Raw genomic sequence first — 26137 nt, forward strand, 5'->3', positions numbered from 1 at the left:
CAAGCTCAAGCGCAAGTACTGGTGGAAGAACCTCAAGGTACCCAAAACGGCCGAAAATCAACCCAAAATGGGCTGAAATACACCCAAAACGGCTGAAAATCACCCCAAAATACCCCAAAATGGCCCTAAAAACCTCCAGAATAGCCCAAAGTTACCCCAAAATGGCCCCAAAATGGCCTCAAATAATCCCAAGCGCAAGTACTGGTGGAAGAACCTCAAGGTACCCAAAACGGCCAAAAATCAACCCAAAACACCCTAAAATCAACCCAAAATGGCCAAAAATCAACTCAAAATACCCTAAAATACCCCGAAATGTCCGTAAAAATCTCCAGAATAGCCCAAAGTTACCCCAAAATGGCCTAAAATGGCCCCAAAATGGCCTCAAATAATCCCAAGCGCAAGTACTGGTGGAAGAACCTCAAGGTACCCAAAACGGCCAAAAATCAACCCAAAATACCCTAAAATCAACCCAAAACGGCCAAAAATCACCCTAAAATACCCCAAAATGGCCCTAAAAACCTCCAGAATAGCCCAAAGTTACCCCAAAATGGCCCCAGAATGGCCAAAAATAGCCCCAAAATGGGCTGAGACAGCCCCAAAATGGCCCCAAAAACACCCCCGAAAAACCCCCAAAATTTGCCCAAAGAGACCCCAAAAAACCCAAAAAATTCCCCAACCCCCCCCCCCCCCAAACCCCTTAAATTCCCAAAAGGATCCCAAAAGACCCCAAAAATTCCCCCCCAAAAATTCCACAAAAAATCCCAAAAATTCCCCCCAAAAAGTAAAAAAAAAAAAAAATTCACCAAGAAATCCCAAAACATTCCACAAAAAAAAAATCCCCAAAGTTCCCCCAGAAATTCCCCCAAAAAATCCCAAAAATTCCCCAAAAAATCCCCCAAAAATTCCACAAAAAATCCCAAAAATTCCCCAAAAAATCCCCCAAAAATTCCACAAAAAGTTCCACAAAAATTCCCCCTAAAAATCCCCAAAGTTCCCCAAAAAATCCCAAAAATTCCCCAAAAAATCCCTAAAATTCCCCCATAAAATCCCAAAAATCCCCAAAGTTCCCTAAAAACATTCCCCAAAAACCCCAAAAAATCCCCAAAAATTCCACAAAAAATTCCACAAAATTTCCCCAAAAATCCCCAAAGTTCCCCAAAAAAATTCCCAAAAAAATCCCAAAAATTCCACAAAAAATTCCACAAAAATTCCCAAAAAAATCCCAAAAATTCCACAAAAAATTTTACAAAAATTCCCCAAAAAAATCCTAAAAATTCCCCAAAATCTCCCAAAAATCCCCAAAAAATCCCAAAAAATCCCAAAAAAATCCCAAAAATTCCACAAAAAATCCCAAAATTCCCCAAAGTTCCCCCAAAAATTCCCCAAAAATCCCCAAAAAATCCCAAAAATTCCACAAAAATTCCCCAAAAATTCCACCAAAAAATCCCCAAATTCCCCAAAGTTCCCCCAAAAATTCCCCAAAATTCCCCAAAAACTCCCAAAAAAATCCCAAAAATTCCACAAAAAATCCCCAAAAAATCCCAAAAGTTCCACAAAAAATTCCACAAAAATTCCCAAAAAAATCCCAAAAATTCCACAAAAAATTCCCCAAAAAAATCCCAAAAATTCCACAAAAAATCCCCAAAAAACCCAAAATGCCAAAAATTCCACAAAAAATCGCAAAAATCCCCAAAGTTCCCCAAAAAATCCCCAAAATCCCAAAAAATTCCAGAAAAATTCCCCCAAAACCCCCAAAATGCCCCAAATTTTGCCCTTCTGCAGATGATGATCATCCTGGGCGTGATCTGCGCCATCGTCCTCATCATCATCATCGGTGAGCGGCCCCTTATGCAAATGAGATGCAAATGAGGGGGGGTTATGCAAATCGAGCTCTGGGGTAAAGCCAGGGGAGGAGTGTGGTGTATGCAGACGAGGGGCGGGGCATGCAAATGAGGGGTGGGGCATGCAAATGAGACCGTAGTTTGGAGGGCAAGTATTCAAATGAGGGTTGTGTTATGCAAATGAGGTTGGCGTTATGGAAATGAACATTGTGTTATGCAAATGAGGCGGCCATTTTAGGCAAATTACGGTTCTCCGGGTTATGCAAATGAGGGCGCCGACTATGCAAAATGAAGGGCGTGGCTTGCAAATGAATGGGTTGGGTTATGCAAATTAGGGTAAAGGATTTAAAATTTTAGGAGAGAAATAATTATGCAAATTCACAGCATGCTAATGAGACAAATTATGTATGCAAATATGCATGATGAGCACAAATGAGGGGCAGTTATGCAAATGAAGGGGTGGAAGAGAGTGGGCGGGGCTATGCAAATTAACACAGGAGGTGTTGGGATGGAATGCAAATCATATGCAAATTCGGTGTTGAGTTTTGATGCATACTAATGCAGGCACGAGTGGGTGGGGCCCTGGGCATGCAAATGAGGCTTTGGGGGATGCAAATGAGCATGGATGAGCATGCAAACGAGAGGGTGGGGACATGCAAATGAGCTTCCTGTATGCTAACTATATGCAAATCTCTCTTTGCAGTCTATTTCAGCACCTAACGCCGCCGGCCCCGCCCCGCCAAGCCCCGCCCCCAGGACCCCTCAAACCCCGCCCCCAATGCCGCCAGGGGGGCGTGGCCACGCCCAGGCCCCTCCCCCACCCCCTTCAACCCCTCCCCCACCCCCCGAATTTGGGATTTTCCCGCCAAAATCCCCCCCAGGCCCCTCCCCCCGCCCCAAGCCCCGCCCCCCACCCCCCCAAAACACCCCAAAATCTGATTGGTCCGTGGGGGAGGGGCCACACCCCCAAAATTTGGAGGGAATTTATTGGGGGGTCCCGAGGCCCCTCCCCCACCACGCCCCAAAATTTTGGGGTCCCCTCCCCCGCCCCAGGTGAGCACAAGGGGGACCCCCCCCCTCCCCCACCCCAAAATTTTTTTGGGGGGGTCCCAAAAACATTCCAGCCCCTCCCCCACCCCATCCTCCCCTCCCCCCTCCCCCCCCCCTCCAAAATTCGGGGCGCCCCAAAATTTGCCCCTCCCCCATTTCCCATCCCCCCCCCAAACCCTTCACTGCCGAAAATTGGGGGGGGGGACCCCAAATTTGGGGGGGGGGGGACACCCAAAATTTGGGGGGGGGGGAACCCCAAAATGGGAGAGGTGAGAAATTTGGGGGGGGGTCCCGAAATTTGGGGGGTCCGGAAATTTGGGGGGGCTCCCGAAATTTGGGGAGACCCCAAAAAATGAGGGGAGAACCCCAAAAAATGGGAGGAGGCTGAAATTGGGGGACCCCAAAATTTGGGGGGGGTCCCGAAATTTGGGGAGACCCCAAAAAATGAGAGGAAAACCCCAAAAAATGGGAGGAGGCTGAAATTGGGGGGACCCCAAAAATTGGGGGGTCCTGAAATTCGGGGGGTCCCGAAATTTGGGGAGACCCCAAAAAATGAGGGGAGAACCCCAAAAAATGGGAGGAGGCTGAAATTGGGGAGCCCCAAAAATTTGGGGGGGTCCCGAAATTTGGGGAGACCCCAAAAATGGGAGGCGGCTGAAATTGGGGGACCCCAAAATTTGGGGGGGTCCCGAAATTTGGGGAGACCCCAAAAAAAGAGAGGAAAACCCCAAAAAATGGGAGGAGGCTGAAATTGGGGGGGGGGTTCCGAAATTTGGGGGGTCCTGAAATTTGGGGGGTCCCAAAATTTGGGGAGACCCCAAAAAATAGGAGGAGGCTGAAATTGGGGGAGCCCCAAAATTTGGGGGTTCCCGAAATTTGGGGAGACCCCAAAAAATGAGGGAAGAACCCCAAAAATGGAAGGAGGCTGAAATTGGGGGGACCCCAAAATTTGGGGGGGGTCCCGAAATTTGGGGGGTCCCAAAATTTGGGGGGGTTCTGAAATTTTGGGGGGGTCCCAAAATTTGGGGATACCCCAAAAAATGAGAGGAAAACCCCAAAAATGGGAGAGGTGAGAAACTGGGGGGGGGTCCCGAAATTTGGGGGGGTCCCGAAATTTGGGGGGGTCCCGAAATTTCGGGAGACCCCAAAAAATGGGAGGAGGCTGAAATTGGGGGGACCCCAAAATTGGGGAACCCCAAAATTCGGGTGGTGGTGGGGGGTCCCGAAATTTGGGAACCCCAAAAATTTGGGGGTCCCAAAAATTTTGGGGGGGTTCTGAAATTTGGGGGGAACCCCAGAAATTTGGGGAGACCCCCAAAAAAATGGGAGGTGAACCCCAAAAATGGGAGGAGCCTGGAATTGGGGGAGGGGTCCCCGAAATTTGGGGGAACCCCCAAAAAATGAGGGAGCCCAAAAATGGGGGGAGAACCCCAAAAATTTGGGGGAACCCCAAAAAGGAGGGGAGGACCCCAAAAATGGGGAAGCCCCAAAATTTTGGGGGGGGGGGAAATGCCAAAATTTGGGGGGTGGGGACCCCAAAAATGAAGGGGGGACCCCAAAATTCGGGAGGTGAACCCCAAAAATTTGGGGAGGGGGTCTCCAAAATTGGAGGGAACCCCCCAAAAATGAATGGGGGGGAGGGGGCACCCCTGGGAGGAGGGAACCAGGGGGGTCCCCAAAATTTGGGGAGGGGTCCCCAAAATTGGGGGAGTTCCCAAAATTAAGGGGGGGGTCCCCAAAATGGGGGGGGGGGGGTCCCAAAATTTGGGGAGGGGTCCCCAAAATTTAAGGAGGGGTCCCCAAAATTGGGGGTCCCAAAATTTGGGGAGGGGTCCCCAAAATTTAGGGGGGGGTCCCCAAAATTTGTTTTTGGGGGGGAGGGGGGGTCCCCAAATTCGCCCCTCCCCCATAATAGGAGGAGGAACCCCTCCAAATTTTTGGGGGGGGGGGGGGAGAGGGTCCCCCCAAATTTTTCCCGCCAATTTTTTGGGGTGCCCCTCCCCTCCCCCCACCCCCCCCCATGACCCCGCCCCTCCCCCACTGTGCATGGAACCCCGAAAATTGAAAAATTCCCCCCAAAAATATTTAAAAAAAAATTTTTCCGCCCCTCCCCCACCGCCCCTCGGGGGGGGATTTTTTTTGGGGGGGGTGGGGGAGGGGCAGAAAAAGGGGAGGGGGGAGGGTGGGGGAGGGGCGGGTGTCACTGCCGCCCCTCCCCCCACAAATTTACAAATCGGGGGGCGTGGTTTATGTTGGCCCCTCCCCCCTCTTCTTCATGGCCCCGCCCCCACCCTTGCTGGCCCCGCCCCCTCCCCCCGCCCCTCCCCCCTCCCCCCCCCTCAGAGCCCCCAGGAGGGGTCGGGGGGGTGGGGGAGGGGCCAAGGGGGGGGGAGGGGTCCTTGACCCCCCCCCTTGGTGTGAAACGTCCACCAATAAAAACCCGCCTACGTCATCGGGGGGCGGGGCTTGTGTTCGGGGAGGCGGGGCTTGGCGTAGGGGAGGGGGCGGGGCCAAGGAATTGGGGGCGGGTCTCAAATTAGGGGAGGGGCTTTGGAAATGGGGGCGGGGCTCTGGATTTGGGGGAAGGGCTCTGGGATTGGGGGAGGGGCTTTGGGATTGTGGGAGGAGCTCTGGAATTTGGGGGAGGGGCTTTGGGATTGTGGGAGGAGCTCTGGAATTTGGGGGAGGGGCTTTGGGATTGTGGGAGGGGCTCTGGGATTGGGGGAGGGGCTTTGGGATTGTGGGAGGGGCTCTGGGATTGGGGGAGGGGCCAAGGAATTGGGGGCGGGGCTCTGGAATTAGGGGGAGGGGCTTTGGGATTGTGGGAGGAGCTCTGGGATTTGGGGGAGGGGCTCTGGAAATGGGGGAGGGGCCAAGGATTTGAGGGAGGGGCTCTGGAAATGGGGGCGTGGCTCTGGAATAGGGGGAGGGACACAATCAGCCCCAACCAATCAGAACGCGTCATCCCCATTGCCCCCCCCCCGTCCGTGAGGGGGCGTGGCCTCGCACCGCCGGAATGACGTCACACACCGAGCCGAGCCAATGACGTCATCGCGCGGCAGGGGGGGGGGGAGGGGACCCCGGATTTTATTGCCAAATTTTGGGGGGGGGGGGAGGGGCGGGGGGGGCGGGGGGAGTCTTCAACCGCCCCTCCCCCACCCCAGGGCCCCCCCCCCCCCAACCTCTGACGTCATCGGGGTCCCCAGTGTCCCCCGGGGGCGTCCCCAAGGTCCCAATTTGGGGTCCCCAATGTCCCCAAGGTCCCAATTTGGGGGTCCCCAATGTCCCCAAGGTGTCCCCAAGGTCCCATTTTGGGGTCCCCAGGGTGTCCCCAATGTCCCCAAGGGGTCCCCAATGTCCCCAAGGTGTCCCCAGGGTCCCAATTTGGGGGTCCCCAATGTCCCCAAGGTGTCCCCAATGTCCCCAAGGTCCCAATTTGGGGTCCCCAAGGTGTCCCCAGGGTCCTTTTTGGGGTCCCCAATGTCCCCAATGTGTCCCCAGGGTTCTTTTTGGGGTCCCCAACGTCCCCAAGGTCCCAATTTGGGGTCCCCATGGTGTCCCCAATGTCCCCCCTTGGCGTCCACAAGGAGCACGAGGCCACAGCATGGACGGGACCCCGGTGTCCCCAAATGTCCCCGAATGTCCCCAAATGTCCCCAAATGTCCCCACGGGTGGCCCTGAACTCTCTGTGTTCCTGGGGGTGGATTTGGGGGAATTTTGGGGTCAATGTTGGGGGGATTTTGAGGACATTGGGGACATTGGGGACATTGGAGACATTTTGGAGACATTTTGGGGACAATGGGGGGACATTGGGGGGGACACAGGAGGGGGGACAGCAGACAGCGGGTCAGGGGACATTGGGGACAACACGGTGGCACGTGGGGACATTGGCGACGGAGGCAGGGACAGCAGTGAGGGCACCGGGGACATCGGAGTGGCACCAGTGTCACCAAAGTGTCACCAAGGGCCACCAGAGGGCCCCCAAAGTGTCACCAAGGGTCATCAAAGGGGTTCCCGTGTCACCAGAGTGTCACCAGAGGGGTTCCAGGGTCACCAGGGTGGCACCAAGGGGCACCAGGGTCCCCAAGGGGCACCAGGGTCACCAAAGGGTCCCCAAAGTGTCCCCAAGGGGCACCAGAGGGGGCCCCAGTGTCCCCAAAGTGTCCCCAGAGTGTCCCCAAAGTGTCCCCAAAGTGTCCCCAGGTGTCCCCGCGGTGTCCCCCCGCACGGGGGCTGTGTGGAACTCAATGAACTCCCAGTCTGTCCCATCCCAGTCCGTCCCAGTCCATCCCAGTCCGTCCCAGTTCCATCCCAGTCCGTCCCAGTCCATCCCAGTTCCATCCCAGTCCCTCCCAGTCCATCCCAGTCCATCCCAGTTCCATCCCAGTCCCATCCCAGTCCCATCCCAGTCCGTCCCAGTCCATCCCAGTTCCATCCCAGTCCCTCCCAGTCCATCCCAGTCCATCCCAGTTCCATCCCAGTCCATCCCAGTTCCATCCCAGTCCCTCCCAGTCCATCCCAGTCCATCCCAGTCCCATCCCAGTCCCATCCCAGTCCCATCCCAGTCCATCCCAGTCCCTCCCAGTCCGTCCCAGTCCATCCCAGTCCATCCCAGTCCCATCCCAGTCCATCCCAGTTCCATCCCAGTCCCATCCCAGTCCATCCCAGTCCCTCCCAGTCCATCCCAGTCCCATCCCAGTCCATCCCAGTTCCATCCCAGTCCCATCCCAGTCCATCCCAGTCCCTCCCAGTCCATCCCAGTCCCTCCCAGTCCATCCCAGTCCCATCCCAGTCCATCCCAGTCCATCCCAGTTCCATCCCAGTCCCTCCCAGTCCCTCCCAGTCCCTCCCAGTCCCTCCCAGTCTATCCCAGTCCCTCCCAGCCCCTCCCAGTCCCTCCCAGTCCCTCCCAGTCCCTCCCAGTCCATCCCAGTTTGTCCCGGTTCAGTGTCCCCGGAATGTCCCCGGGGGCGGGGGGCGAAGCAGCCAATGGGACAGGGGGGCGGTGGCTGTGACGTCATTGGCGTGACAGGGCCACGCCCCCCACCCCGGAGTGTTGGCGGTGACGTCAGCGGGGTGACAGGGACAGGGCCACCCTTCCCCCCCCCAGTGCCACCAGTATAAACCAGTACAAACCAGTATAAATCCGTATAAACCAGTACAAACCAGTACAGACCAGCACAGACCAGTACAAACCAGTACAGACCAGTACAAACCAGTATAAATTCGTATAAACCAGTACAAACCAGCACAGACCAGTACAGACCAGTACAAACCAGTACAGACCAGTACAAACCAGTATAAATCCGTATAAACCAGTACAAACCAGTACAGACCAGTACAAACCAGCACAGACCAGTACAGACCAGTACAGACCAGTACAAACCAGTATAAATCCGTATAAACCAGTACAAACCAGTACAGACCAGTACAAACCAGCACAGACCAGTACAGACCAGTACAGACCAGTCCCTTCCAGCGTCCCCCAGTTGCCCCCAGTCCCTCCCAGTACAAACCAGTATCCTCAAATCTCCTTTTGTCTCCTTCCCTCTCCCTCCCAGTTCCCCCCCCCAGTCTCTCCCAGTCCCTCCCAGTGCTCCCAGTACACACCAGTAACCCCAAATCCTCCCCCCAGCCCCTCCCAGTTTGTCCCAGTTCCCCTCAATCCCCTCCCAGTGCCCCTCCCAGTTTGTCCCAGTCCCTCCCAGTGCCCCCCCAATCCCCTCCCAGTCCCTCCCAGTTTGTCCCAGTGCCCCCCCAATCCCCTTCCAGTTTGTCCCAGTGCCCCCCCAATCCCCTTCCAGTTTGTCCCAATCCCTCCCAGTGCCCCCCCAATCCCCTCCCAGTCCCTCCCAGTTTGTCCCAGTGCCCCCCCAATGCCCTCCCAGTTTGTCCCAGTCCCTCCCAGTGCCCCCCCAATCCCCTCCCAGTCCCTCCCAGTTTGTCCCAGTGCCCCCCCAATGCCCTCCCAGTTTGTCCCAGTTTGTCCCAGTCCCCCCCAATCCCCTTCCAGTTTGTCCCAGTCCCTCCCAGTTTGTCCCAGTTTGTCCCAGTGTCCCCCCCAATCCCCTCCCAGTTTGTCCCAGTCCCTCCCAGTGCCCCACCAATCCCGTCCCAGTCCCTCCCAGTTTGTCCCAGTCCCTCCCAGTTTGTCCCAGTCCCTCCCAGTGCCTCCCCAATCCCCTCCCAGTTTGTCCCAGTCCCTCCCAGTTTGTCCCAGTGTCCCCCCAATCCCCTCCCAGTCTGTCCCAGTCCCTCCCAGTGCCCCCCCCGCGGTCACTGTCCCCAGCCGTGCGATAAAAGCCCCGCGGTGACACCGGGGGTGGCTCAGCCATGGCTCTGTCCCCGCGCCCCCGCCCGGCCCTGGTGGCCCTGGTGGCCCTGGTGGCCCTGGTGGCACCCCCGGCGCAGGGCTGGGACACGAACGCGCCCACGGCCACGCTGGCGGTGACAAACGGGGGACAGTGGGGACACTGGGGGGACCCCGAATTCTGCCCCGGCAGAGCGTACGCCAGCGGCTTCCAGCTCAAGGTGGGGACACTGGGGACATTTGGGGACATTGGGGACAGCGGGGGGATTGGGGACAGCGGGGGGATTGGGGGACATTGGGGGGATTGGGGACAGTGGGGACAGTGGGGATGTTGGGGACATTGGGGACATTGAAGGTCATTGAGGACAATGGGGACATTGGGAACATTTGGGGGTGTTCAGGGTGCTTGGGACATTGGGGACATTGGGGGGGTTTGGGACATTGGGGACATTTGGAGGTCATTGGGGACATTGGGGACACTGAGGGGACAGTGGGGACACTGGGGGGACCCCGAGTTCTGCCCCGGCAGAGCGTACGCCAGCGGCTTCCAGCTCAAGGTGGGGACACTTGGGGACATTTGGGGACATTTGGGGGACATTGGGGGGATTGGGGACAGCGGGGGGATTGGGGACATTGGGGACATTGAAGGTCATTGAGGACAAGGGGGACATTGAGGGGATTGGGGACATTGGGGACATTGGGGGGATTTGGGGAGTTTGGGACATTTAGAGGTCATTGGGGGGATTGGGGTCATTGGGGACATTGAAGGTCATTGGGGACAATGGGGACATTGGGCACAGTGGGGGCATTGGGGACATTGTGGGGTGTTGGGACATTGGGGGAATTGGGGACATTGGGGGGATTTGGGGACATTGGGGACATTGGGGGGATTTGGGGACATTGGGGACATTGAGGGCAGTGGGGGGATTCAGGGCTTTGGGACATTGGGGACATTGAAGGTCATCGGGGACAGTGGGGGGATTGGGGAGTTTGGGACATTTGGGGACATTGAAGGACATTTGGAGGTCATCGGGGACATTGGGGACATTGAGGGGATTGGGGACATTTGGGGGGGTTCACGGTGTTTGGGACTTTGGGGACACTGGGGACATTGGGGACATTTGGGGACATTAGAGGTCATTGGGGACATTGGGGGGGACACTGGGGGGATTTGGGGACTTGGGGACATTGGAGGTCATTGGGGACATTGGGGACAGTGGGGATTGGGGCACTGGGGACATTTGGGACAGTGGAGGTCAGGGGGCAAAAGGGGGAGGACCCGGGGGACAAGGTGGGGACACGGGGGGAATTCAGGGGGGGACATTTGGGGTGACAAAAGGGGGGACACGGAGAGGACAAATGGGGGGGGACAAAGAGGAGACAAATGGGGGGGGACAATGGGGACATTGGAGGTCACTGGGGGGATTGGGGACATTGGGGACATTGGGGGGACCCTGAGTTCTGCCCCGGCTGAGCCTACGCCAGTGGCTTCCAGCTCAAGGTGGGGACATTGGGGACATTTGGGGACATTGGGGAGTTTGGGACACTGGGGACAGTGGGGACATTTGGAGGTCATTGGGGACATTGGGGGGACATTGGGAGGATTGGGGACAATAGGGGGACAATAGGGGGCAGGAATTGGAGACACAGAGGTGACAGTTTTGGGGACAGGAGATGACAGCTTTGAGGACAGTTTTGGGGACAGGAGGTGACAGTTTTGGGGACAATTTTGGGGACAGGAGGTGACAGTTTTGAGGACAGTTTTGGGGACAGGGGGTGACAGTTTTGGGGACAGTTTTGGGGACAGTTTTGGGGACAGCAGGTGACAGTTTTGGGGACAGTTTTGGGGACAGCAGGTGACAGTTTTGGGGCCGCGCAGGTGGAGCCCCACAAGGGATTTTTCGGCGACGACACGGGGCTGAACGGCGTCCGGCTGCTCTGTGACAAGGGAGGAGAGGCCACGTCCAGCGAGGGACCGTGAGTGACCACGGGGGACACCGGGGTGGGGACGGCCGGGGGTGGGCACCAGAGTGACTCCGGGGCCACCAAAACCCAACCATGGCCACCAAAACTGAACCATGGCCACCACAACCCAACTATGGCCACCACAACCCAGCCATGGCCACCACAATCCAACCACAGCCACCAAGACCCAACCATGGCCATCAAAACTGAACCATGGCCACCACGACCCAACCATGGCCACCACAACCCAACCATGGCCACCAAAACCCGACCATGGCCATAAAAACCTGATCATGGCCATCAAAACTGAACCATGGCCACCACGACCCAACCATGGCCATCACAACCCGACCATGGCCACCACAACCCAGCCATGGCCAACACAACCCCATCACAACCACCACAACCCAACCATGGACACAATGACCCAAATGTGGCCACCACAACCCAACCACGACCAATAGAGCCCACCACAACCCAACCACGGCCAACACAACCCAACCATGGACATCAAAGCCCAACCACAGCCAACACAACCCAACCATGGCCAATAGAGCCCAACGCAACTCGACCATGATGAACACAACCCAACAATGGCAACCAAAACCCAACCATGGCCACCAAGACACAACCATGGCCACCAAGACCCAACCATGATGAACGCAACCCAACCATGGCCACCAAAACCCAACCATGGCCACCAAGACACAACCATGGCCACCAAGACCCAACCATGATGAACACAACCCAACCACGACCACCCCAACCCAATCACAGCCACCACAACCCAACTGCAAGCAATGCAACCCAACCACGGCCACCGTGACCCAACCACGACGAACACAACCCAACCACAACCAATAGAGCCCAACACAACCCAACCACAATGAACACAACCCAACCACGGCCAACACCACCCAACCACGGCCAACACCACCCAACCACGGCCAACACCACCCAACCACGGCCAACACAACCCAACCACGGCCAACACAACCCAACCACGGCCAACACAACCCAATCACGGTCATCAAACCCCAACCACACCCACCACAACCCAACCACAACCAATAGAGCCCAACACAACCCAACCATGATGAACACAACCCAACAATGGCCAACACAACCCAACCATGGCCACCAAGACACAACCATGATGAACACAACCCAACCATGGTCATCAAACCCCAACCACGCCCACCACAACCCAACCACAGCCAATAGAGCCCAACACAACCCAACCACGGCCACCGTGACCCAACCACGACGAACACAACCCAACCACAACCAATAGAGCCCAACACAACCCAACCACGGGCAACACCACCCAACCACGGCCATCAAACCCCAACCCCGCCCCCCCCACCCACCGTCGCCCCTCCGTGTCCCCGCAGCCGCGGCGCCTGGAGCCGGCCGGAGTCGTGCCCGCCGGGGCAGCGCCTGGTGGCGTTCCGGCTGCGCGTGGAGGCGCCGCGCGGCCTCTGGGACGACACGGCCGCCAACGCCATGGCCGCCATCTGCTCGGGGGGCTCGCTGCTCGAGGGCCGCGGCGGCGCCCAGGGCCAGTGGGGCAACTGGAGCCTGCCCTGCCCGCCCGGCGCCGGCGTCTGCGGCCTGCGCACCCGCCTGGAGCCGCCCCAGCGCGGCGGCGACGACACCGGCCTCAACGACGTCGAGCTCTACTGCTGCAGCTGAGCGCGGCCCGGGACCGCCGGGACCCTCACGGACCCCCATGGAGCCCCCCCAGGATCTTCACAGACCCCCATGGACCCTCCCAACCCCCTCATGGACCCTCCTGACCCCTTCAGGGACCCCCAGAACCTTCACAGACCCCCCTGACCCCATGGACCTTCCTTGACCCCCCCCCATGGACCCTCCTGACCCCCCCATGGCCATCCATGGACCCCCCCCCCCCCCATGGACCTTCCTTGACCCCTCCATGTCCACCCATGGACCCCACTGACCCAACTGACCTCGTGACCACCACCCCATGGAACCCCCCCTTGAGCCCCTCATGGACCCTCCTGAACCCCTCAGGGACCACCCTGGGACCCTCAGGACCTTCAACGACCCCCATGGACCCCCCTCCCATTGACCCCATGGACCCTCCTTGACCACCCCATGGACCCCATTGACCCCATGGACCCTCTTTGACCCCCCCATGGACCCCAATGACCCCCTCAGGGACCACCCTGGGACCCTCAGGACCTTCACAGACCCCCATGGACCCCCCTCCCATTGACCCCATGGACCCTCCTTGACCCCCCCATGGACCCCAATGACCCCATGGACCATCCTTGATCCCATGGACCCTCTTTGACCACCCCATGGACCCCAATGACCCCCTCAAGGACCCTCAGGGACCACCCCGGGACCCTCAGGACCTTCACCGACCCCCATGGACCCCCCTCCCATTGACCCCATGGACCATCCTTGACCCCCCCATGGACCCTCCTTGACCCCATGGACCATCCTTGATCCCATGGACCCTCTTTGACCACCCCATGGACCCCAATGACCCCCTCATGGACCCTCAGGGACCACCCCGGGACCCTCAGGACCTTCACCGACCCCCATGGACGCCCCTCCCATTGACCCCATGGACCATCCTTGACCCCCCCATGGACCCTCCTTGACCCCCCCATGGACCCCATTGACCCCATGGACCCTCTTTGACCCCCCCAAGGACCCTCCTGACCCCCTCAAGGACCCCCTCGAAGACCCCAAGGACCCCTCGTGGACCTCCCTGAGCCCTTTGACCCCTCCCTGACCCCGGTGACCCCTGATGGAGCCCCCTGACCCCACCGCTGGGACCACCCCCAGGGGCGGGGCAATGAACAGCTTTGATTGACAGCTCTGGCCACGCCCCTTTTAATGGGAGAAGAGTGGGGAGGGACTGGGAGGGACTGGGATGGAACTGGGATGAACTGGGACAAACTGGGAGGGACTGGGAGGGACTGGGATGGACTGGGACAAACTGGGATCGAACTGGGATGGACTGGGATGGACTGGGACAAACTGGGATGGACTGGGAGGGACTGGGATGGACTGGGAGGGACTGGGATGGACTGGGATGGACTGGGACAAACTGGGATGGACTGGGAGGAACTGGGAGGGACTGGGACAAACTGGGATGGACTGGGATGGACTGGGATGGACTGGGAGGGACTGGGAGGGACTGGGATGGACTGGGACAAACTGGGATGGACTGGGAGGAACTGGGAGGGACTGGGATGGACTGGGATGGACTGGGATGGACTGGGAGGGACTGGGAGGGACTGGGATGGACTGGGAGGGACTGGGAGGGACTGGGAGGGACTGGGACAAACTGGGAGGGACTGGGAGGGGACTGGGATAGAACTGGGATGGACTGGGATGGACTGGGAGGGACTGGGATAAACTGGGACAAACTGGGATCGAACTGGGACCGAACTGGGACCCCCAAGAATGAGGCCGGGCCCACCCTGGAGACCCCAAAATTTCCCCCCAAAATTTTCCCCAAATTTCATCCAGCAACCCCAAAAATTTCCCCCCAAAAATTTCCCCCCAAAATCCCACCTGGGAACCCCAAAAATCCCCCCAAAAATCCCCCCCAGGGCCCCAAATTCCCCTCAGAGACCCCCAAAAATTTCCCCAGAACCCCAAAATTTCCCCTCAAAATTCGACTCGGGGACCCCAAAATTCCCCCAAATGCCCCTAAAATCCCTCAGGGACCCCAAAATTTCCCCCCAAATGCCCCTTCAGGGACCCCAATTTTTGGGATTTTGGGTTTTATTTGGGGTTTTTGGGGTCGCTGATCCCAATTTTGGGGTGAATTTTGGGATTTTTGGGGTCAATTTTTGGGATTTTGGGGTGGCTGATCCCGATTTTGGGGTCGTTTTTCGCCATTTTGGGGTCAATTTTGGGATTTTAGGGTCAGTTATTGGGATTTGAGATCAATTTCTGGGATTTTAGGGTCACTGATCCCAATTTTGGGGTCCATTTTGGGGTCGATTTTTGGGATTTCGGGGCCCAAAGAAGGAACCGAGGCTCTGACGGGTTTGGGATTTTGGGTTTTATTTGGGGTTTTTGGGGTCACTGATCCCAATTTTGGGGTTAACTTTGGGATTTTGGGGTCAATTTTTGTGATTTTGGGGACAATTTTGGGGGATTTTTGGGGTCAAATTTTGAGATCTTGGGGTCAATTTTTGGGATTTTGGGACAATTTTTTGGGGGATTTTTGGGTCAATATTTGGGATTTTGGGGTCGATTTTTGGGATTTTAGGGTTGCTGATCCCAATTTTAGGATTTTGGAGTCAATTTTTGGGATTTTGGGACAATTTTTGTGAGATTTTTGGGGTCAATTTTTGTGATTTTGGGGACAATTTTTGGGGATTTTTGGGGTCAAATTTTGAGATCTTGGGGTCAATATTTGGGATTTTGGGACAATTTTGAGGGGATTTTTGGGGTCAGTTATTGGGATTTGGGGTCGATTTTGGGATTTGGGGTCACTGATCCCAATTTTGGGGTGAATTTTGGGGATTTCGGGGCCCAAAGAAGGAACCGAGGCTCTGCTGAATTTGGGGTTTTGGGGTTTATTTAGGGATTTTTGGGGTTTTTGGGGTCGCTGATCCCAATTTTGGGGTTTTTGGGGTGGGAGATCCCAATTTTGGGGTGGCTGATCCCATTTTTGGGGTCACTGATCCCATTTTGGGGTCACAGATCCCATTTTGGGGTCACTGATCGCATTTTTGGGGTTTTTGGGGTGGCAGATCCCATTTTTGGGGTGGCAGATCCAATTTTTGGGGTTTTGGGGTCACTGATCCCATTTTTGGGGTGGCAGATCCAATTTTTGGGGTTTTTGGGGTGGCAGATCCCATTTTGGGGTGGCAGATCCCATTTTTGGGGTCGCTGATCCCAATTTTTGGGTCCATTTTGGGGTCAATTTTTGGGATTTCGGGACCCAAAGAAGGAACCGAGGCTCTCTTGGGTTTGGGGTTTTTATGTTTTATTTGGGGTTTTTGGGGTCACTGATCCCAATTTTGGGGTTTTGGGGGTGGGAGATCCCAATTTTAGGGTCACTGATCCCATTTTTGGGGTTTTTGGGGTCACTGATCCCAATTTGGGGGTTTTTGGGGTGGCAGATCCCAATTTTGGGGTCACTGATCCAAATTTTGGGGTTTTTGGGGTGGCAGATCCAATTTTTGGGGTCACTGATCCCATTTTTGGGGTTTTTGGGGTCACTGACCCCATTTTTTGGGGTTTTAGGGGTGGCTGATCCCAATTTTGGGGTCAATTTTGGGGTCACTGATCCCATTTTTGCGGTTTTTGGGGTGGCAGATCCCAATTTTTGGGTCCATTTTGGGGTCAATTTTGGGGATTTCGGGGCCCCAAGAAGGAACCGAGGCTCTGCTGAATTTGGAGTTTTCAGATTTTATTTGGGGATTTTTGGGGTTTTTGGGGTCACTGATCCCATTTTTGGCGGTTTTGGGGTGGCAGATCCCAATTTTGGGGGTTTTGGGGTCGCTGATCCCAATTTTGGGGTCCATTTTGGGGTCAATTTTTGGGATTTCAGGACCCAAAGAAGGAACCAAGGCTCTGTTGGGTTTGGGGTTTTTACGTTTTATTTGGGGATTTTTGTGGTTTTTGGGGTGGCAGATCCCAATTTTGGGGTCAATTTTGGGGTCACTGATCCCATTTTTGGGGTTTTTGGGGTCACTGATCCCATTTTTGGGGTCACTGATCGCATTTTTGGGGTTTTTGGGGTGGCAGATCCCATTTTTGGGGTGGCTGATCCCAATTTTGGGTTTTGGGGTGGCTGATCCCATTTTTGGGGTTTTTGGGGTGGCCGATCCCATTTTTGGGGTCACTGATCCCAATTTTGGGGTTTTTGGGGTCACTGATCCCATTTTTGGGGTCACTGATCGCATTTTTGGGGTTTTTGGGGTGGCAGATCCCATTTTTGGGGTCACTGATCCCAATTTTGGGGTTTTTGGGGTCACTGATCCCATTTTTGGGGTCACTGATCCCATTTTGGGGTTTTTGGGGTGGCAGATCCCATTTTTGGGGTGGCAGATCCCATTTTTGGGGTGGCTGATCCCAATTTTGGGGTTTTTGGGGTGGCTGATCCCATTTTTGGGGTTTTTGGGGTGGCCGATCCCATTTTTGGGGTCACTGATCCCAATTTTGGGGTTTTTGGGGTCACTGATCCCATTTTTGGGGTGGCCGATCCCATTTTTGGGGTCACTGATCCCATTTTGTGGTTTTTGGGGTGGCTGATCCCATTTTTGGGGTTTTTGGGGTGGCCGATCCCATTTTTGGGGTCACTGATCCCAATTTTGGGGTTTTTGGGGTCACCGATCCCATTTTTGGGGTCACCGATGCCATTTTTGGGGTGGCAGATGCCGTTTTTGGGGTCACAGATGCCGTTTTTGGGGTTTTGGGGGCGGTTTCTCCCTCTCCGGGCTCAGCTGTTGGCGCCGCGGGGCCCGAAGTAGGGCAGGCTGCGCACGAAGGCGTCGAGGCGCTGCCGGAACAGGAGGCTCTGCACGGGCGCCCGGGGCGGGCACAGCGGGTTCTTCACCACCAGCTCCACAAAAAGCTGCCAAAAATAAAAATATCCCCTTCAGTTTGGGGCAAAACCCAACATTTTGGGGAAAAAACCCCGAAAATCCCATGAAAATCCCATTGTTTCGGGGAAAATCTCATTTTCGGGGGGAAAATCCCATGAAAATCCCACGAATTTGGGGGAAAATCCAATTTTTGCGGGGAAAAAATCCCATGAAATCCCACAAATTTGGGGGAAAATCTCATTTTCGGGGAGATAAACCCCATGAAAATCCCACAAATTTGGGGGAAAATCCAATTTTTGCGGGGAAAATCCCATTAAAATCCCACAAATTTGGGGAAAAATCTCATTTTTAGGGGGGAAAATCCCATGAAAATCCCATTGTTTTGGGGGAAAATCCAATTTTTGCGGGGAAAATCCCATGAAAATCCCACGAATTTGGGGGAAAATCCAATTTTTGCGGGGAAAAAATCCCATGAAATCCCACAAATTTGGGGGAAAATCTCATTTTCGGGGAGATAAACCCCATGAAAATCCCACGAATTTGGGGGAAAATCCAATTTTTGCGGGGAAAATCCCATGAAAATCCCACAAATTTGAGGGAAAATCCAATTTTTGCGGGGAAAAAATCCCATGAAAATCCCACAAATTTGGGGGAAAATCTCATTTTTAGGGGGGAAAATCCCATGAAAATCCCATTGTTTTGGGGGAAAATCCAATTTTTGGGGGGAAAATCCCATGAAAATCCCACAAATTTGAGGGAAAATCCAATTTTTGCGGGGAAAAAATCCCATGAAAATCCCACAAATTTGGGGGAAAATCTCATTTTCGGGGAGATAAACCCCATGAAAATCCCACAAATTTGGGGAAAAAACAATTTTTGGGGGAAAAAATCCCATGAAAATCCCACAAATTTGGGGGAAAATCCAATTTTTGCGGGGAAAAAATCCCATTAAAATCCCACAAATTTGGGGAAAAATCTCATTTTTAGGGGGGAAAATCCCATGAAAATCCCATTGTCTTGGGGGAAAATCCAATTTTTGGGGGGAAAATCCCATGAAAATCCCACGGATTTGAGGGAAAATCCAATTTTTGCGGGGAAAACCCCATGAAAATCCCACAAATTTGGGGGAAAATCCAATTTTTTTTAGGCGGGGCAAAAAAAAACCCCGTGAAAATCCCGTGAATTTGTTGGAAAAAAAAAAAAAAATCTCATTTTTAGGGGGGAAAATGCGATAAAAATCCCATTATTTTGAGGAAAAAAAAAAAATCCCATTTTTTTAGGGGATAACCCCCCTGAAAAATTTGGGGAAAATCGCCTTATTTTAGGGAAAAAATTCAAATTATTTCAGGAAAAATCCCATTTTTTAAATTACAAACCCCACTAAAACTCCATTTTTTGTTACAAACCCCATTAAAACCCCATTTTTTCTGGAAAAAAGTCAAATTATTTGGGGAAAAATCTCATTTTTTAATGAAAAAAATTCAAATTATTTCATTAAAAATCCCATTTTTTTCTTTCCAAACCCCATTATTTTATTTAAAAATTCAAATTATCGCATTTTTGGGGAAAAAATTCTAACTATTTGGGGAAAAATCCATTTTTTTATTACACACCCCACTAAAACTCCTTTATCTTGGGAGAAAATCAAATTATTTCAGGAAAAAATCCTGTTTTTTCTTTCCAAACCCCAGAATTTTATTTAAAATTCAAATTATTTTGGGAAAAATGCCATTTTTTTGGGGGGAAAAACTTCAAATTATTTGAGGAAAAATCCCATTTTTTAAGGAAAAAATCGAGAAAAAATCCCGTTTTTTTGGTGAAAAACATTCCAATTATTTCATGAAAAATCCCATTTTTCAAGGAATAAAATCGAGCAAAAAATCCCGTTTTTTGGCGAAAAAAAATTCCAATTATTTCAGGAAAAATCCCATTTTTTAAGGAAAAAAATCAGGAAAAAATCCTGTTTTTTGGCGAAAAAAAATTCCAATTATTTCAAGAAAAATCCAATTTTTTAAGAAAAAAAATCGGGAAAAAATCCCGTTTTTTGGTGAAAAAAATTCCAATTATTTCAAGAAAAATCCAATTTTTTAAGAAAAAAAATCGGGAAAAAACCCCGTTTTTTGGCGAAAAAAAATTCCAATTATTTCAAGAAAAATCCAATTTTTTAAGAAAAAAAATCGGGAAAAAAACCCCGTTTTTTGGTGAAAAAAATTCCAATTATTTCTGGAAAAATCCCGTTTTTTGGTGAAAAAAATTCCAATTATTTCAAGAAAAATCCAATTTTTTAAGAAAAAAAATCGGGAAAAAACCCCGTTTTTTGGCGAAAAAAAATTCCAATTATTTCAAGAAAAATCCAATTTTTTAAGAAAAAAAATCGGGAAAAAACCCCGTTTTTTGGCGAAAAAAAATTCCAATTATTTCAAGAAAAATCCAATTTTTTAAGAAAAAAATCGGGGAAAAAAATCCCGTTTTTTTGGCGAAAAAAATTCCAATTATTTCTGGAAAAATCCCGTTTTTTGGTGAAAAAAATTCCAATTATTTCAGGAAAAATCCCGTTTTTTGGTGAAAAAAAATCCAATTATTTCAAGAAAAATCCCATTTTTAAAGAAAAAAAATCGGGGAAAAAATCCTGTTTTTTGGCCAAAAAAAATTCCAATTATTTCTGGAAAAATCCCGGTTTTTGGTGAAAAAAAATCCAATTATTTCAAGAAAAATCCAATTTTTTAAGAAAAAAATCGGGGAAAAAAATCCCGTTTTTTTGGCGAAAAAAATTCCAATTATTTCTGGAAAAATCCCGTTTTTTGGTGAAAAAAATTCCAATTATTTCAAGAAAAATCCAATTTTTTAAGGAAAAAAATCGGGAAAAAATCCCGTTTTTTGGCAAAAAAAAAAAATCCAATTATTTCTGGAAAAATCCCGGTTTTTGGTGAAAAAAAATCCAATTATTTCAAGAAAAATCCAATTTTTTAAGAAAAAAGATCGGGAAAAAATCCCGTTTTTTGGCCAAAAAAAATTCCAATTATTTCTGGAAAAATCCCGGTTTTTGGCATAAAAAAATCCAATTATTTCAGGAAAAATCCCATTTTTAAGGAAAAAATCCCGTTTTTTGGCCAAAAAAAATTCCAATTATTCCACGAAAACCCCCATTTTTTCGCGAAAAAACGCCGTAAAATCCCCATTTTTTTTGCTACAAACCCCATTTTTTTTGCCCCAAACCCCGTTTTTTTTGCCCCAGCCCCCCTTTCACCCCATTTTTTGGTGGAACCCACGGAAATTTAACCCTCACGTTGCCGTAGATGCTTTTGGGGAAAAAATACCCCATTTAAACTCCTTTGTCTTGGGGGAAAAGAAATCAAATTATTTCAGGAAAAATCCCATTTTTAAAGGAAAAAAATCGGGAAAAAATCCCGTTTTTTGGCATAAAAAAATCCAATTATTTCAGGAAAAATCCCATTTTTAAGGAAAAAATCCCGTTTTTTGGCAAAAAAAAAATTCCAATTATTTCAGGAAAAAATCCCATTTTTTAAGGAAAAAAATTGGAAAAAACCCTGTTGTTTGGTAAAAAAAAATCCAATTATTTCAAGAAAAATCCCATTTTTTAAGAAAAAAAATCGGGAAAAAATCCCGTTTTTTGGCCAAAAATAAATTCCAATTATTTCAGGAAAAATCCCGGTTTTTGGTGAAAAAAATTCCAATTATTCCACGAAAACCCCCATTTTTTCGCGAAAAAACGCCGTAAAATCCCCATTTTTTTTTGCTACAAACCCCATTTTTTTTGCCCCAAACCCCGTTTTTTTTGCCCCAGCCCCCCTTTCACCCCATTTTTTGGTGGAACCCACGGAAATTTAACCCTCACGTTGCCGTAGATGTGCTGCAGGGCCTCGCGGGCGCTGGGCACGCCCAGGTCGGTGTTGAGCGCCAGGCGCAGCCCCGACGGCGTCTCCAGGTAATGGAGGCGGTAGCGGCTGGTGTGGAACGACACGAAGCCGTCCCGCCCGCCAAACGCTAAGGAAATCCCCAAAATAATTCCCAAAATCCCCAAAATCCCCAAAATTCCCAAAATTCCCCAATTTTTCCATCACTGGGAATCGACCCCAGAGCTCGAAATCGGAGCAGAACCGACCCAAACCCACCCGAAATCGACTCCAATCCCCCCAAAATCTCCGTAAATTTTCAAATCGCTCCGATATTCCAAAAGGCTCCAAAATCCCCAAAATTCCCAAAATCCCCAAAATCCCCAAAATTCCCAAAATTCCCCAATTTTTCCATCACTGGGAATCGACCCCAGAGCTCGAAATCGGAGCAGATCCGACCCAAATCCACCCAAAATCTCCGTAAATTTTCAAATCGCTCCCGATATTCCAAAAGGCTCCAAAATCCCCAAAATCCCCAAAATTCCCAAAATTCCCAAAATTCCCCAATTTTTCCACCACTGGGAATCGACCCCGGGAGGGGGAGAGAACCCAGAGCTCGAAATCCGCGCGGAAATCGGAGCAGAATCGACCCAAATCCACCCAAAATCGCCTCGAATCCACGACAAAATCTCCGTACATTTTCAAATCGCTCCTGATATTCCAAAAGGCTCCAAAATCCCCAAAATTCCCAAAATCCCCAAAATCCCCAAAATTCCCAAAATTCCCCAATTTTTCCATCACTGGGAATCGACCCCAGAGCTCGAAATCGGAGCAGAACCGACCCAAACCCACCCAAAATCTCCGTAAATTTTCAAATCGCTCCCGATATTCCAAAAGGCTCCAAAATCCCCAAAATCCCCAAAATCCCCAAAATCCCCAAAATTCCCAAAATTCCCCAATTTTTCCACCACTGGGAATCGACCCCGGGAGGGGGAAAAAACCCAGAGCTCGAAATCCGCGCGGAAATCGGAGCAGAATCGACCCAAATCCACCCAAAATCTCCGTAAATTTTCAAATCGCTCCCGATATTCCAAAAGGCTCCAAAATCCCCAAAATTCCCCAATTTTTCCACCACTGGGAATCGACCCTGGGAGGGGGAAAAAACCCAGAGCTCGAAATCGGAGCAGAACCGACCCAAATCCACCCAAAATCGCCTCGAATCCACGACAAAATCTCCGTACATTTTCAAATCGCTCCTGATATTCCAAAAGGCTCCAAAATCCCCAAAATCCCCAAAATTCCCAAAATTCCCCAATTTTTCCACCACTGGGAATCGACCCCAGAGCTCGAAATCGGAGCAGAACCGACCCAAACCCACCCAAAATCTCCGTAAATTTTCAAATCGCTCCCGATATCCCAAAAGGCTCCAAAATCCCCAAAATCCCCAAAATTCCCAAAATTCCCCAATTTTTCCATCACTGGGAATCGACCCCAGAGCTCGAAATCGGAGCAGATCCGACCCAAATCCACCCAAAATAAATTTTCAAATCGCTCCCGATATTCCAAAAGGCTCCAAAATTCCCAATAATTCCAGAAATTGCCCCAAAATCCCCCCCCAAAAATCCTCCAAAAGCCGCTTAAAATCCCCTCCAAAATATCCCAAAGTTCCCAAACCCCCCAAAATTCCCGATAATTCCAGAAATTCCCCCAAAAATTCCCAAAAAACCCCAAAAATCCTCCAAAAGCCGCTTAAAATCCCCTCCAAAATTGCCCCAAAATATCCCAAAGTTCCCAAACCCCCCAAAATTCCCAATAATTCCCCCCAAATCCCCTCCAAAATCCCCAAAAATTCCAAAAAATCCAAGAAAAATTTCACCAAATCCCCTCCAAACTCCCCCAAAATTCCCAAAACAAATTCCCAAAAATTCCACAAAATTCCCAAAGTTACCAAATCCCCTCCAAGCTCCCCCAAAAATTCCAAAAAAATCCAAGAAAAATTTCACCAAATCCCCTTCAAACTCCCTCAAAAATTGAAAATATCCAAGAAAAATTTCACCAAATCCCCTCCAAACTCCCCCAAAATTCCCAAAACAAATTCCCAAAAATTCCACAAAATTCCCAGAGTTCCCAAATCTCCCCAAAAAATCCTCAAAATTCCACAAAAATCCCCCAAAAAATCCCAAAGTTCCCAAATGCCCCAAAATTCCCCCAAAATTCCCCAAAAATTCTCCAAAAATTCTTCAAAAATTCCCCAAAAATTCCCCCAAAATTCTCCAAAAATTCCCCAAAAATTCTCCAAAAATTCCCCAAAAATTCCCAAAATCGCCACAAAATTCCCAATAATTCTCAGTATTCCCAAATCCCCCAAAATTCCCCAAAAATTCTCCAAAAATTCCCCAAAAATTCTCCAAAAATTCCCCAAAAATTCCCCAAAATCCCCACAAAATTCCCCAATAATTCCCAGTATTCCAAATCCCCCCAAAATTCCCAAAAATTCCCAAAAATCCCAGATCCCAAATACCCCAAAATCCCCCCAAAAATGAAAAAAAAAAAAAATCCACAAAAAATTTAAAACCATTTCCCAAAATCCCCCAAAATCACCCCAAAAATCCCAAAATTTCCCAACCAAATATCCCCAAAAATCCCCAAAAATTCCCAAAAAATTCAAAAAAATTTCCCAAATCCCCCAAAGCTCCCCAAAATCCCCCCAAAAAATCCCAAAAATTTCAAATTAATTCCTTCAAAATCCTCCAAAATTCCCCCCAAAAATGCCCCAAATTTTGAGATTTTTTTTTAGGAATTTTTGGAGAATTTTTGGGGATTTTTTGGGGAATTTTTGGGGAATTTTGGGGGGATTTTTTGGGCATTTTTGGGGAATTTTTTTTTTATTTTTGGGGGGGATTTTTTGGGAAATTTTGGGGATTTTTTGGGTAAATTTTCGGAAATTTTTGGGCGGATTTTTTGGGATTTTTTTTTTAATTCTTGGGGAATTTTCGGGGGATTTTTTGGGATTTTTGGGGAATTTTTTGGGGGAATTTTTGGGGAATTGTTTTTTTATTTTTTTTGGCATTTTTGGGGAATTTTTTTGGATTTTTTGGGGGGGGATTTTTTGGGAAATTTTGGGGATTTTTTGGGTAAAATTTCGGAAATTTTTGGGGGATTTTTTGGGATTTTTTTTTTAATTCTTGGGGAATTTTCGGGGGATTTTTTGGAATTTTTAGGGGATTTTTGGAGGGAATTTTTGGGGAATTTGTTTGGATTTTTTTGGCATTTTTGGGGATTTTTTTTGGACTTTTTGGGGGGGATTTTTTGGGGAATTTTTGGGGGGATTTTTTGGGGATTTTTTGGGCATTTTTTGGGAATGTTTTTGGATTTTTTGGGGGGATTTTTTGGGAAATTTTGGGGATTTTTTGGGGAATGTTTGGGGAATTTTTCAGAAATTTTTGGGGGGATTTTTTGGGATTTTTTTTTTTAATTCTTGGGGAATTTTCGGGGGATTTTTTAGGATTTTTGGGGAATTTTTGGGGGGAATTTTTGGGGAATTGTTTTTTATTTTTTTGGCATTTTTGGGGAATTTTTTTGGAATTTTTGGGGGGATTTTTTGGGTAAATTTTCAGAAATTTTTGGGGGCCTTTTTTGGGATTTTTTTTTTTTTAATTCTTGGGGAATTTTCGGGGGATTTTTTGGGATTTTTGGGAATTTTTGGGGTTTTTGTGTCCCCCAAATTCCATTTTTGGATACATGTCCGTGGGACTCATCTTGGCCACGAAGGAGCGAAGCGAGAAAAGCATCCCAAACATCAGCTTGAACTCCTGCAACAGGAAAAAATGGGAATTTTGGGGATTTTGGGGAATTTTTCAGGAATTTTGGGACTTTTGGAGGGATTTTTCACATTTTTTGGGATTTTTTTGGGGAATTTTGGCCCCAAAAATTCCAAAAAACTTCCTGAAATATTCTCCAAAAACCCCCACCCAAAAAACAAACAAACAAAAAAACCCCAAAAAAAAAAAAAAAAAAAAAACACTAAAAAATTCCTGGAATTCCCAGAAAAATAATCCCAAAAAAATTCCAAAAAAAAAAAAAAAAATTCTTCAAAAAGTTTAAAAGAAAACCCAAAAATATCCCAAAAAATCTTATGGAAAAATTCCTTTAAGAATTCCCTAAAAACCTCAGAAAAAATCCTTTAAAAAATCCCCAAAAATAAAAAAAAATATCCCAAAAAATCTCAGAAAAATTCTGAAAAATTTCCCCAAAAATCTCAGAAAAATTCCAAAAAATACCCCAAAACACCCTCAAAAAATTCCTTTAAAAATCTAAAAAATCTCAGAAAAATTCCTTTAAAAATTCCCTAAAAATCTCCAAAATATTCCTTTAAAAAAAGCCCCAAAAATCTCAGAAAAATTCTGAAAAAATTCCCAAAAATCCTCTCAAAACTCCTCCAGAAGGTCCAAAAAACCTCCAAAAATTAACAAAAAATGCTGAAAAAATTTTAAAAACCCCAAAAATTCCAAAAAAATTCCCCAAAAAATCCCAAAAAAATCCCAGAAAAAAAAAATCCTTGAAAAA

At 49.8% G+C, this 26137-nt stretch overlaps 2 protein-coding genes and 1 long non-coding RNA gene across 3 annotated transcripts in view; 2 read left to right on the plus strand and 1 right to left on the minus strand.

Annotated features, from left to right (window-relative positions):
- On the plus strand, nucleotides 1-2781 carry LOC131570650 (uncharacterized). The gene is made up of 3 exons (XR_009275901.1): nucleotides 1-37; nucleotides 1783-1834; nucleotides 2545-2781. It is a non-coding gene; the product is annotated as an uncharacterized LOC131570650 (long non-coding RNA).
- Nucleotides 2782-9167: 6386 nt separating this feature from the next.
- Nucleotides 9168-13499, plus strand: LOC131570642 (vitelline membrane outer layer protein 1 homolog). The gene is made up of 3 exons (XM_058823013.1): nucleotides 9168-9422; nucleotides 11081-11178; nucleotides 12561-13499. The coding sequence occupies exons 1-3, from the start codon at nucleotides 9225-9227 to the stop codon at nucleotides 12859-12861; spliced, it is 597 nt and encodes a 198-aa protein (XP_058678996.1). The 5' UTR covers nucleotides 9168-9224; the 3' UTR covers nucleotides 12862-13499.
- A 3996-nt stretch (nucleotides 13500-17495) lies between these two features.
- The window catches only part of TRAPPC1 (trafficking protein particle complex subunit 1), a 9523-nt gene continuing 881 nt past the window's right edge, over nucleotides 17496-26137 (minus strand). The window contains exons 2-4 of the mRNA XM_058823018.1: nucleotides 25312-25383; nucleotides 21574-21711; nucleotides 17496-17746 (exon numbers count right to left, since the gene is read on the minus strand). Of these exons, the coding sequence (XP_058679001.1) occupies nucleotides 17612-17746; nucleotides 21574-21711; nucleotides 25312-25383 (345 nt within the window). The 3' untranslated portion in view covers nucleotides 17496-17611. The remainder of the gene's footprint in view (nucleotides 17747-21573; nucleotides 21712-25311; nucleotides 25384-26137) is intronic.

This window comes from Ammospiza caudacuta, chromosome 36, assembly GCF_027887145.1.
Source record: "Ammospiza caudacuta isolate bAmmCau1 chromosome 36, bAmmCau1.pri, whole genome shotgun sequence".
NCBI lineage: Eukaryota > Metazoa > Chordata > Aves > Passeriformes > Passerellidae > Ammospiza > Ammospiza caudacuta.

What these genes read in the sequence shown, in the direction of transcription:
- LOC131570642 (XM_058823013.1), top strand. Translation starts at nt 9,225, where the DNA reads ATGGCTCTGTCCCCGCGCCCCCGCCCGGCCCTGGTGGCCCTGGTGGCC. An exon ending in CCAGCGGCTTCCAGCTCAAG is followed by an intron (nt 9,423 to 11,080) that starts GTGGGGACACTG and finishes GGGGCCGCGCAG; the next exon opens with GTGGAGCCCCACAAGGGATT. An exon ending in GCCACGTCCAGCGAGGGACC is followed by an intron (nt 11,179 to 12,560) that starts GTGAGTGACCAC and finishes GTGTCCCCGCAG; the next exon opens with CCGCGGCGCCTGGAGCCGGC.